Genomic DNA, 13,735 nt, shown 5'->3' on the forward strand with positions numbered 1-13,735 from the left:
GCGGCAGATTAGCTGGCCAGCTTGTCGAGAGCCCTCCAGCCACCTCCCCTGTCCCCCTGGAGGGGGGATGGGGAGGGTTTGCTCGGATCGGCTGCCTGAGACAGCGTGAGCGAGCGTACCTCCCCCAAGGTGGGGGAAGAGGGACTGGAAGGGTCGAAGCGGGGTGGCTCATACGCGGTCGCCTGGAACTCTCTCGGCTGGGTGAATATCCACGTGGTGAGAAAGGCCGGGCGATCAAAGGAGGCCTATAGGCCAACCGAAGCCGTCTCAATGAACATGTAACATATAAATAAAACATCCTATCCTAACACAGGGGGAAAGGAAGAAAAGTGAGATGGGAGAGAAAGAGTAACGTCCTGGAGAAGCTGGGCAGAGCCAACCGAGAAGGATGGTTAAGCCTGGCAACTCCGAGCAGCTAGCCTATATGTCGTGACGAAAAGACGCGGGGCAGGCGGCCAGGGTGGCTCAAGGACAAAGGGAGAAGGACCAGGGTCCTTCGGGTAAGGGCGCCTAACGAAGAGGTAACCTGACAACTAAAAGATACATGCATGCATGAACATCTGGGCTGAAAGGTAACGGCGTAGGCTACGAGCTGAGAGCGAGCTCGGACAACATCCCCCGTGTGGATAAAATAACAAAAATTATTATTTTGTCGACATTTCAAAATAATTTTGTTATTTGGAAAAATTTAATTGTAATCTATACCCTGAGGATATCAATATTTGTAAGAGTATTGTGTATGGTGCTATGAGCAAGCCTTCTTCCCCTAATGTACCTGTAAGATTTCTCCAGGCTTATAAGAAAAATAAAAAAGACAAAACAGTGCAAGTAACAAAGGCAGATAAGTCTAATGTAGTGGTAATAATGAATAAAAAGTGACTATGTAAGTAAAATAATGACATTGCTAAATGATACTGATACTTACGAAACTGAGGTCTGATCCTACACAGACAGTGAGCTCCAATTTTCATAAACAAATTAAATCCATTCTAAACGGCTTGGACCATTTAATTATACAGTTTACACCTATCAGACAAATCATTAGTTCATTGGGGTCAGTTACGTATGATTTATCTAAATGGCTTGTAAAAATTCTTACTCCTTTGGTAGGAAACATTTATAACAAGAATGTAAAAAACAATGTGGATTTTATAAGCAAATTGAACAGTTTAAATTTGAATTTTGACTTTAATATGGTTAGTTTTGATGTTGTCTCTTTATTTACAAAAGTGCCTGTAGATGATTTACTTGAATTTTTGGAGGATGAATTAGAACGTCATGATATTCCCTTAACTGTAGCAAACCTCATTAGTCTCATAAGGTTATGTATCAAAGATAATAAATTTTGTTTTAATGGGGAATTTTTTGTACCAAAGTTTGGCATGGCTATGGGTAATCCCGTATCTCCTGTCCTTAGCAATATTTACATGGAATTTTTTGAGACAAAACTCTTACCAAGAATTTTGCCCCAAAAAGTTATTTGGTTTAGGTATGTGGATGATATTTTCTGTTTGGCCAGTTCATGAAAATCTCCAGGAATTCCTTAATAATATCAATAATTTAGTCCCTTCTATAAAATTTACTGTAGAGGAAGAAAAAATTTTATTTAAATTTTCTTGATGTAACTGTCCATAGAAATGATAGAAATTTCGCCTTTTCAGTCTTTCGAAAATCAACTAACATTGCCTCTTTTGTTCATTACTACTCCAATCACAATCAAATGTTAAATACTCTGGTTTTTCTGGAATGTTCCTAAGGGCTTTACATGTTTGTATCCCGCAGCTTATTGACACTGAGATTAAAACTATTTATGATAATGCATTGAAACTTAAATACCCAAGGACTTTTGTAGATGTGGCATGGGAAAGAGCTAGAAAAACATTTTATTCAACTAATGCCAAACTTGAATTTAGTAAGCCTAACATTCTAAAATTACCCTATAATGAAAGGTTTTTAGAAATTCCTAGAATTTTTAAGCTTTTTAACATAAATGTTGTTTTCAGTAATATTAATGTCAAGAGTTTATTAATAAAAAATTCTCCTAAAGATCTTCCAGCTGCATATATGAAATTCCTTGCAAAAAGTGTGATAAAGTCTATTACAGACAAACCAGTAAATCTCTTTCACAATGTCTCAAACAGCACCAATATTCTGTGAAAACTGGGCAAATATCGAATGCATTATTTGTACATATGAGAAATTTAGATCATCCTACTAACTGGAATCAAGCAAGAGCCTTAATCCCATGTAATGACACAGTTAAAAGGAATATCATTGGATCTTGTTTCATCAAGTCAAATAATGGAAATGTTCTAAATTTAAGTCTTGGTTTATTTAAACTTGATGCCTTCATAATGAAAAAAGTTGTAGATAAATATAAGCAACAAAATTAATATATTCAGTTTTTACATGTTTTGGACTATATGGATACTTTGTGTTAGGAATAAATCTATGTTTAGGTTTGTGACCATGTGATATCCGATAATCCTGGATTATCTCTTTAATTTTCACCTGTTTGACAATTAACCATCTTGTATTCTTAATCTTGTTTACCTAATAACTTTCTCTCCAACTGTATTTCACTAGTTCCTTGACAATGTCTTAGTAAAGACGAAAGCACTTGGATTTCTGACTATCATTTTCCTGTGGTATTCGCTTATTTAATGAAGTCAAGTGCATGTACTGTATACTATATATATATATATATATAATATGAATAATTATCACATCGAACCGTGATCCATTTATATATCAATTCAAGCTACAAATGTCCTTTAATATCTAAATTCACTTTACCTCCCAAATGATATATTTTCATATATGTACCGAAGGGGAATTTTTTAATTGATAATAATTTCGTCCCCCCATGGGATCGAACCACCGTCCAAGTGGACGGGGACGAAATCAGGACAGTCAGTGACGCTATCCAATCAGCCAACAGAGACGCTATAAGTTCATATCGATTCTGACCTTACAAATCACCCTCGATCTGGATGCTTTCGTAATTAGAATCGATATGGAACCCCGTCTACCATGTTGGCCAATTCGAGCGTTTGACAGCACGTAGCCTTTTGTTATGAATAATTATCACATCGAACCGTGATCCATTTATATATCAATTCAAGCTACAAATGTCCTTTAATATCTAAATTCACTTTACCTCCCAAATGATATATTTTCATATATGTACCGAAGGGGAATTTTTTAATTGATAATAATTTCGTCCCCCATGGGATCGAACCACCGTCCAAGTGGACGGGGACGAAATCAGGACAGTCAGTGACGCTATCCAATCAGCCAACGAGACGCTATAAGTTCATATCGATTCCGACCCTTACAAATCACCCTCGATCTGGATGCTTTCGTAATTAGAATCGATAGGAACCCCGTCTACCATGTTGGCCAATTCGAGCGTTTGACAGCACGTAGCCTTTTGTTATGAATAATTATCACATCGAACCGTGATCCATTTATATATCAATTCAAGCTACAAATGTCCTTTAATATCTAAATTCACTTTACCTCCCAAATGATATATTTTCATATATGTACCGAAGGGGAATTTTTTAATTGATAATAATTTCGTCCCCCCATGGGATCGAACCACTGTCCAAGTGGACGGGGACGAAATCAGGACAGTCAGTGACGCTATCCAATCAGCCAACAGAGACGCTATAAGTTCATATCGATTCTGACCTTACAAATCACCCTCGATCGGTACATATATGAAAATATATCATTTGGGAGGTAAAGTGAATTTAGATATTAAAGGACATTTGTAGCTTGAATGATATATAAATGGATCACGGTTCGATGTGATAATTATTCATAACAAAAGGCTACGTGCTGTCAAACGCTCGAATTGGCCAACATGGTAGACGGGGTTCCATATCGATTCTAATTACGAAAGCATCCAGATCGAGGGTGATTTGTAAGGTCCAGAATCGATATGAACTTATAGCGTCTCTGTTGGCTGATTGGATAGCGTCCACTGACTGTCCTGATTTCGTCCCCGTCCACTTGGACGGTGGTTCGATCCCATGGGGGGGCGAAATTATTATCAATTAAAAAATTCCCCTTCGGTTTGGTACCTATATGAAAATATATCATTGGGAGGTAAGTGAATTTAGATATTAAAGGACATTTGTAGCTTGAATTGATATATAAATGGATCACGGTTCGATGTGATAATTATTCATAACAAAAGGCTACGTGCTGTCAAACGCTCGAATTGGCCAACATGGTAGACGGGGTTCCATATCGATTCTAATTACGAAAGCATCCAAATCGAGGGTGATTTGTAAGGTCAGAATCGATATGAACTTATAGCGTCTCTGTTGGCTGATTGGATAGCGTCACTGACTGTCCTGATTTCGTCCCCGTCCACTTGGACGGTGGTTCGATCCCATGGGGGGACGAAATTATTATCAATTAAAAAATTCCCCTTCGGTACATATATGAAAATATATCATTTGGGAGGTAAAGTGAATTTAGATATTAAAGGACATTTGTAGCTTGAATTGATATATATATATATATATATATATATATATATATATATATATATATATATATATATAAATAAGAGAGAGAGAGAGAATAACTTGTGTACTTTGTATGTTTAGGTAGAGTTGGATTTCGGCAGGATTATGGTAAAGCTTCGGGTAATGAACGAATACTCGTTTTATAATTTGTAATGTTACTATAATATAAAAATCCCATTGGTATAAAAACAAAACAAAAAAGTAAAATAAAATGATAAAACAGATAAAAGGAAGTCAGAGGTAGTCTGCTTTACATGCAGTCGCATTGACCATGCTTCTCATTTCTGTCCGGGCTGTGTCAAGGTCGTTGACAATTGCTAGTTGCCGTAAAGCATAAAACAATTTACTGTATATCTTTCAAAAAATGTGGTGCTTGCATATGTTTTTATTGAAAAATATTTATATTATATATTTTCATAATGTATGACAGCACTTGTAAAGTTCAACACTTAGAGATACAAGATCGACTACATTTGTTCTCGTGCTACTTCAAAATTACAATTTGGCAAGTCTTATAGGCTCAACTACCTTATCCAGTGTTGCCAACACTGGCTATAAAACTTCTGATTTCACCTGTAATTATGCCTACTCATATATATACCTTCGTTATTTAGAAACCGCTGTTCAAAAAGCATTTCTTCAATACCCACATATCTTGAAAATTTACCTAGCAATTACTGCAAAAACTAATGCATTTAGAAATGATTTAGATACAAAATTTTCCATTTCAGTTAAGTAAAATAAACAGGCAGACATATTTGTGTTTTTCTTTCCTCATATTACTAATAAGATAAATGACAGTAATTGAAATCCTTTCATGTCCATTTTAACATATATAGCAGAACATGTCTTTAGCTTTGAAATTATATACATTTGATAACAATTGCCACTTTTTCATGGCTATAACATACGTTTAAGAAATACTTTCCATGAACCAAAATTTCTCACTGCTCCAGTTCCTCCAAGTGACTGAGAGCTTAAAACGACTACAGGGGACTACCTACAAAGAGCGCAAAGGATTAAAGTCATTTGCATTTTATCCACAACATATAAAAAAAGAAATAAGGCATGTATGCCGACAAATACGCTCACACGCCCGGCGATGACGGGCAAGAGCGTGAGGAAGAACATCCATGTACTTTGTACTTACCCCATTAACAAAACTCTACATTTACGTTCCCAGCAACGATGGGTGAGGGTGTGAAGATACCTACCTAACCGCCTTGTTAAGAATTCAATGGCCGGTCCCGCTTCACCTTAAGCATATTCCTATCGTAAAGGACTGAGGGTTTGTATTTCATGTAGGAACAAGTGTATGTTATGTTCCATAGAAAATTCCGTGAATCAGTGAGTCCGTGAATGGCAAGGGTCGACTGTATTTCTTTATAGTGAGTCACTGTTCTCTGGGATAAAATTGGTTCTGAAACTTGATAGCAGTTTCAATCATACATTCCTTCCTTCTAATAAAATTCTCTTTCAGAAAATGGTTTGCGTGCCTTTGCTTAACTTTTTTGCCAGTACATAGCTTGGCTTTGTGTACAACTCCTGGACTGTGGACTGGCAGGTAAAAATGTTTTGCTGAGCCTGTAAAATAGCTGCTGACTTTGTAGCAGAGGAGGCCTTCTCATTACTGGAAAGGTTACTATAATAGTTAGCATGCATGGTGGAAAAGTGGTGGTTGATATTATATTTGAATACTGCAATGCTCTCTTTACAAATCAAACATATGGCTTTGAACGCACTTCACTGAAAAAATATATTTTGTTGTCCATTCTTTGTTAAAAACTCGGCACTCGCTATCAACATTTCGCTTTTCTTGACCACTCATAGTTTCATCTTGATCTACACTGCAGTGGAGAATAAGCAAGATTGGAGTAACTTTAGATGGTCCAGACAAGTTCATGATGTGAAACAAACTTACAAAAAACACAGCTTATATTAAAAAATGTGTCAAGGCTCCCAACCTTCAAGACTCACAACTACTGATTTCAAGGAATGAGAGAGAGAGAGAGAGAGGGTGAGTTTAGATATTTATTTATTTTACCATGTGTACAAAAATGTTCAAATTACTTTGCATTTCCAGAAGTGTACTTGACAAATATAGTGGACCCCATATTCGTGGGGGATGTGTACCAGGCAACCCACGAATAGCTAGGATCCACGAATATACTTAAACCCATATAAAAATGCTTAAAACTGCCTATTTTGTTAGTTCAAACTCAAGAAAAACCCACTAAAAATGCTTATATCTGGTTTCTTTAATAGTTTTTCACAAAAAGAGTGCATTCAATCATGAAATTGATATGAAAATACAGTAATTTGCAGATATTTCTCATGGAAAATACTGTGAATATGCGAATTTCCTGCAAATAATCAGTAGATATGGTCCATAAAGAAATCCGCGAATGTGTGAGTCAGGGAATGCCGAGAACCCGAATACAGTGGGGCTACTGTAATGGAAACTATCGCAAATCATACGTATGGTATCGTTTATCGTAGATAGTCAAATTATTGTATTTGTACGATAATTATGGTACATCTGGGAACTCTGGATATGTCTATGGCTGACTGCATGTGTACAGCATGCGCCATTCAATGGTACATTGTGTAATTGCAAGGAAATTATCGCAAGCAGCCTAACCATTAAAAATTTTTTGTAAATGCTCATGGGATGGACAAAGGTGCATTGGGGGCTGCATCCGGCCTGGGGCTGTAGTTTGCCCACTTCTATTCTAGGGGGTGTTATGGAAGACTTCAACCTGTGACAATACTACAGTTAGAATGACATTCATCAGGGCAGGGAGCTACTAGTAATGGGATCCCAAGGATTACCTGGTTTGTGCATTCCCATAAATATATCCAAGGCCAGGTCTTCCATAATTGCAGGGAGGTGAAGGGTACAGGAAGTAGTGTTGGCCATCTTGATTACACTCAATGCTGTCCACATGGAACTTGCAGATGCACTGAAATTTACTGCTGTTCACCAGAATCTCATCTACTTTCTGGTGGTACTTGTCAGTGTGGAAGAGGTCACATCTGGTGGTCTTATTTGTCCTGGAGATAGTGTCACCCATCTGCCAGATTGGCATCTTAATTTTGTATATAGCTCTAATTTTCATTTTTTTGTGGAAATGTACAGTTCATTCCTGTACCTGTTTTTAAGATCCCTGGTTGTATCTTTAGTTATCCCGTTTTTAGAGTGCTTTTGTTTTCCCCGCCTTCTTTAAGTTTTCTTCGGACCACCTATTTCATGCATAGTTAGTCTCACCTGGTCCTCTACTGTGATAAGTGTCCTATTGGAGTAGCTGTCTTCTTATTCTTCAGTTTTTGTAATGTATTAATGTTCTTTTATTTAAATCTTGAGTGAACCTTAGTGAAACTGATAACGTAACTTATATTTAAAATTTAGTATATTAATGTTTATTGATTTTGGTATTTGTGCGATGCAGGATTGTTTGAGTGTTTCCTGGTTTATGCGGTAAGAACGGGATTAACGTAATTATGTAAACTGTTTCAATATTAAATATTAGTGTTAATTTTTGTTCTGTTTTGAAATTAAACCTTTCCTTACTTATTTTATGTGACCTATGGAAGAACTTTTAATTCTCTGAACCTTGGCCATACAGCCGTCACATAAATTGGGGGCATGTCCGGGATCTATCTCTTTTATCGTATTGAGGATTAATTTAGTTAGACAATTGTCGCCGCAAATAGTGTTCAATATTTTTAGTTTCACTCAAGATTTATTGTAAACATTCTGAATACCTGTTATTAAGGTTAATGATATATATGTGCGCGCTGTGAAACCATTTTTGTATTATTGTTTATAGACGGTTTGCTCTTTTGGGTAATGTTAACACAGTAGTATATTTTTCATTTTCGCCCTCACCGAGTCGACGACTCCTCGAGACTCACGAGAGCTATCCAGAAGCTCTTATCCATATTTTGTCCTTATATAATTACAACTACGACTTGTGCAGTCATTTCCCCTGGGTTGGACGATACCAGGATCGCGTAGTTTAAACGATAGGTGAGGAATCGTTTGAACCTTTATTACTTTATTTTTTCTCTGCGCCAACGTTCAAAGTTTGTAAGTTGTCATTCAAGTTGTTTGGAGTAAATAACGTTTGTTAGGACCATGGCTCAATTTAACATTCAGAAGTTTGCTGCGGATCCCTCTGCTGAGTTAGCTAGTATCCCAAATGCTAAGAAACTAGAGCTTCTCGAGTAAGCTAGTCATTTGTCAATTGCAACTAGGAGTAGCATGCAGAAGAATGAAATTTGCAACCGGATTCTTGAGCATTATATGCGTGTGGGTAAACTAGGCAATGAAGCTAGTCAGTATATAACTCGTGAACCAGCAGTACTAACCCACGAGCAGCAGTTAGAATACGAGCGCATTTCCCTTGAACGCGAGAAACTTGCAGCACAGAAATTAGAATCAGAGAGACAATTTGCATTGTTGGAAAAACAAGCCGAAGAGAAACGGTTAGAGTCAGAGAGACAAGTTGCATTGTTGACAAAACAAGCAGAGTTAGAGTCAGAGAGACAAATGTCAAAACTTAAATTAGAATTCGAGATGGAGAAGGCTAAACTTCAGTTAGCTTCAGAGAGAGAGAAAGAAAAACTGGACTATGAAGCGTCGTTAGCACTTAAATTTGAACAGGAAAAAGCAAAGCTTTCTAGAGAGAATAAGGAACATGAAATTTCGGTTTTGGAAGCTCGGGAGAAACCCTTTGATTTAGCAAAAAACATTACGTTGGTTCCCACATTCACAGATTATGACCCTGAAGATTATTTTAAGACTTTTGAAGAGACTGCCTTGCATTTGGATTGGCCACGCGATCAGTGGGTTTGGCTATTAAGGCCGAAATTAACTGGGAAAGCTGCGAAAGTTTGTAGACATCTCGAAAATACTACAGATTACCAGAATGTTAAACAAGCAATTTTGGATGCTTTTTCAATCTCTGTCGAGGGATATCGTCAGACCTTTCGTAACAAAACTAAGTTCACAACTCAAACCTACGTAGAATTCCCTTCAGAGAAATTAAGGGAGTTTAAGAAATGGGTAAAATCTGCTGCAGTAAGTACTTTTGCTGAATTAGAGAATTTGATTGTACTTGAAGAGTTTAAACGAAAGCTTCCTTTGAACATTATGATGTATTTAGAGGATAGGGAAGAAAAAGACTTGTTAAAGGCAGCTTCTCTGGCAGACACTTACTCTTTAATACATAAATTTGGCAACAGTAAGAGAACCGACCAGAATGTAAAACCATTTCCAGCTAAAAACTTTGAAACTCTGACTAATATGGCAAAAGCGTCTAATGTACGTTGTAGTTATTGTAAGAAAGACGGTCACACAATTAAAAACTGTCCAGATCCTAAATGTAAAACTTCCTTGCCTTTTCGGAACCCATTTAACACTTTTCTTAACTTTAAAGGTAAAACAGATGATCAGATTAAGCCTGTCTCCCATATCCATTCTGAAAAGCCTGTAAATCTATTTGATGATTTTACTTTTGATGGAACTGTAGCTTTGAACTCTGATGGGGATAAGTATAAAGTCAGGATACTTCGTGACACAGGTGCTTCGCAAAGTTTACTTTTGAGAAATGCTCTCCCAAATATTGAAGCTAACGTAACTAATGAACATGTTCTCGTGAAAGACCTTTCACAAATATCTAAAGTTCCCCTTGCTAATGTTCATCTTGATTGTCCTATAAAGAAGGGTAATGTGCTGGTAGGCATAAGAGATATTGAATTTCCAGTAAAAGGTGTAACTTTATTATTGGCTAATGACCTTGCAGGACATTTGGTAGTTCCCAATGTCATTGTAATGGAAAAACCTGTAGGTGAAAACATTGAACCTGATCCCGATTGCTCTGTAAATTCTTCTTGTGTTGTCACTCGTAGCCAGAAATCTAGTTCGGATTAATCTAAAGTCACTTCTGTAAATTTTGAAGCACGAAATGTTATGAGTAGAGATAAAGATAACCTTATTGAAGCTCAGAAGCACTATAACACTTTAAGTAAGCTTCATGACCAAGCAGTTTCTAGAAGTGAGATTAACAAATCCCCATGTTTTTACTTTGACTCTGATTTGTTAATGAGGTTTTACCGTCCTCCTAAGAGATCTAGTGAAGACACCTGGAGCGAAAAGCAACAAATTGTGCTACCTCTTTCTGTTAGGAATTCTGTAATGGAAATAGCTCATGATGCCTATGGAGGACATTTAGGAATTCATAAGACCTATTGTAAGATTTTGAATTGTTTCTTTTGGCCTAATATGAAAAAGGATGTAGCAGAATTTGTTTGCACTTGTCATGTATGTCAGATATCAGGAAAACCCACTCAGATCATTCATGTTAATTTACTCAAGGCTTATCACTCTAGGGAAACTGGAAATGGTTCTAGTGAGACAGTTGTTAATCTAAATTTTAAGACAATTCATTGGAAGACCTTATTTCTTCCTCCATGCCACAAACCAATACAGAGGTTCTAAATAACCTGGATCTATTCTTGAGCCACCTCTCTCCTTGGCAGTCGCAATACTTAATGAATGTAATCTCTAGCCATTCAACACTCTTTAATGATTTTCCCAGGAAAAGTGATTTGCTGCTACATGACATCGAGCTGGTTCCTGGTACAACACCTATTCATCAGCAGTCCTATCGTGTGGGTCCTGAGAAGAACAAAATGAAGGAGGAAGTCGAATATCTTCTCCGGCATGGTCTAGCAAGACCGAGTAAATCACCATGGGCTTCACCTTGCATCCTAGTTCCAAAAGAGGACGGTAGCTACAGATTTTGTACAGATTATAGAAAGATTAATAATGTAACAATTAAAGATTCCTACCCTTTGCCACTCATTGATGATTTAATCGATTCAGAAGGACAAGCAAAGTTTGTAACGAAGATAGACCTCTTAAAGGGCTATTATCAGGTAGGATTAACTGAAAGAGCTAAGTTAATATCTGCGTTCATTACACCCTTTGGACTCTTTCAGTACGAGGTCATGCCTTTTGGCCTTACCAACGCCCCATCTACCTTTCAGCGCCTTGTAAACTTTATCATCCAAGATTTGGAAGGTGTTTATTGTTACCTTGATGATATAATAGTCACTGGACAGACTTGGGAAGAACATTTGAATAGGCTCAAGTGTTTGTTCCGTAGGTTAGAAGAGGCTGGATTAACCATAAATCTTAAAAAATCTGTCTTCTGTAAAGCTACTTTTACCTACTTGGGCCACATTGTTGGGGATGGTAATGTTCGACCAAAAACTGCCAATGCAGAACCTGTTCTAGAATACCCTGTTCCGACCACCAGAAAGTCCTTACAAAGATTCTTAGGGTTAGCCTCATACTACAGGAGATTCTGTAAGAACTTTTCTTCAGTTGCTGCCCCTTTAACATCCCTAACCAGTCCCAAAGTTAAATTCATTTGGACTGAAGAATGTCAAGCCTCTTTTGAAGCCTTAAAGCTGCTTTTGATAAACAACCCTGTTCTTAAATCCCCAGATTTTAACAAGCCTTTTATCCTTCAAATAGATGCCAGTGATGCAGGAGCTGGAGGGGTGCTACTCCAAGAGTCAGACTGTATACTTCACCCAGTCAGCTACACCTCCACTAAGTTCAAGCATCACCAGAAGTCCTACAGCACCATTGAGAAGGAAGCACTTAGTTTGGTACTTGCCCTGCAAAAATATGAATGCTACTTACTAGGTGCTGCTGAGGTACTACTCTTCATCGACCCCAACCCCTTTGACCTTCCTCGACAAGATGAAGTCCCACAACCAACGTCTACTACGCTGGTCCATCTATCTGCAGAAGTTCCCTCTGCAGATCCGCCACATCAGAGGAACCGAGAACATCATGGCAGATGCCTTATCACGACTGCCTCCTTAACATGATACCTCCTTCACCAGTCTACAGTATCGTCCGTCTTCGCCTCACTGGCCTCTTTTTCTACGAGCCACTCTGTTGGGCTCGTCCTCTAAGGGGGAGGTGTCACCCATCTGCCAGATTGGCATCTTAATTTTGTATATAGCTCTAATTTTCATTTTTTTGTGGAAATGTACAGTTCATTCTTGTACCTGTTTTTAAGATCCCTGGTTGTATCTTTAGTTATCCCGTTTTTAGAGTGCTTTTGTTTTCCCCACCTTCTTTAAGTTTTCTTCGGACCACCTATTTCATGCATAGTTAGTCTCACCTGGTCCTCTACTGTGATAAGTGTCCTATTGGAGTAGCTGTCTTCTTATTCTTCAGTTTTTGTAATGTATTAATGTTCTTTTATTTAAATTTTGAGTGAACCTTAGTGAAACTTATAACGTAATTTATATTTAAAATTTAGTATATTAATGTTTATTGATTTTGGTATTTGTGCGGTGCAGGATTGTTTGAGTGTTTCCTGGTTTATGCGGTAAGAACGGGATTAACGTAATTATGTAAACTGTTTCAATATTAAATGTTAAAGTATTAATTTTTGTTCTGTTTTGAAATTAAACCTTTCCTTACTTATTTTATGTGACCTATGGAAGAACTTTTTATTCTCTGAACCTTGGCCATAAAGCCGTCACAATAGTGACATGCTCTCCAGCAGTTCCTTAGCTGTTTCCCTCACACATCGGTTGATGATACACCTTTTGTTATAAATGAGTTTGGTGAGGGCTCCAGGTAGAAGGGGCTAGAGGGTGTTGGTCATGCATAGGACCCTTGGTTGTACTTGTAGATAGTATCCAGAAGGCATTCATTTTGAAGGACTTTCTCAATGGACTTGGGAGGGTGGAGAAGTGGTATCTTCATAACTAAGTAGAATTCTGTGATGATAATGGCTGAAGGATTAGAAGGATTGAGTCAGGTAAAAGGGTGGTTTCCTTAATCTCTTTCCCGTTGATAGTAAACTACAGTAGTGCCTCAGGTTACGAAATTAATCCGTTCTGAAGCGGCTTTCGTAACCTGATTTTTTAGTATCTAGAACTACGTTTTACATGTAAATTGCCTAATTCGTTCCAAGCCCTACAAAAACACCACAGTAAATTTTATAATAAAGCTAAATTGACCAATAAACAATGAAATACAACAATTTGGACCATTCAATACCTAACATAACCATGACTGTACCTGTAAATAAAGTGTATTAGTGTACAGGGTACAAGAAATACTGTACGTACATGTACGTAGTAAAATGTGGAAC

General features: G+C 37.5%; 1 protein-coding gene across 1 annotated transcript; it reads left to right on the plus strand.

Annotated features, from left to right (window-relative positions):
• The first annotated feature begins 8,808 nt into the window (after positions 1 to 8,808).
• Positions 8,809 to 10,479, plus strand: LOC135211895 (uncharacterized). Its single transcript, XM_064245127.1, has one exon. The coding sequence runs from the start codon at positions 8,809 to 8,811 to the stop codon at positions 10,477 to 10,479; it is 1,671 nt and encodes a 556-aa protein (XP_064101197.1).
• The last annotated feature ends 3,256 nt before the right edge of the window (positions 10,480 to 13,735 follow it).

This window comes from Macrobrachium nipponense, chromosome 19 (assembly GCF_015104395.2).
Source record: "Macrobrachium nipponense isolate FS-2020 chromosome 19, ASM1510439v2, whole genome shotgun sequence".
Classification (NCBI taxonomy): Eukaryota; Metazoa; Arthropoda; class Malacostraca; order Decapoda; family Palaemonidae; genus Macrobrachium; species Macrobrachium nipponense.

Excerpts from the sequence above, each read along its gene's own strand:
- LOC135211895 (XM_064245127.1), top strand. The coding sequence starts at position 8,809 with ATGCAGAAGAATGAAATTTGCAACCGGATTCTTGAGCATTATATGCGT.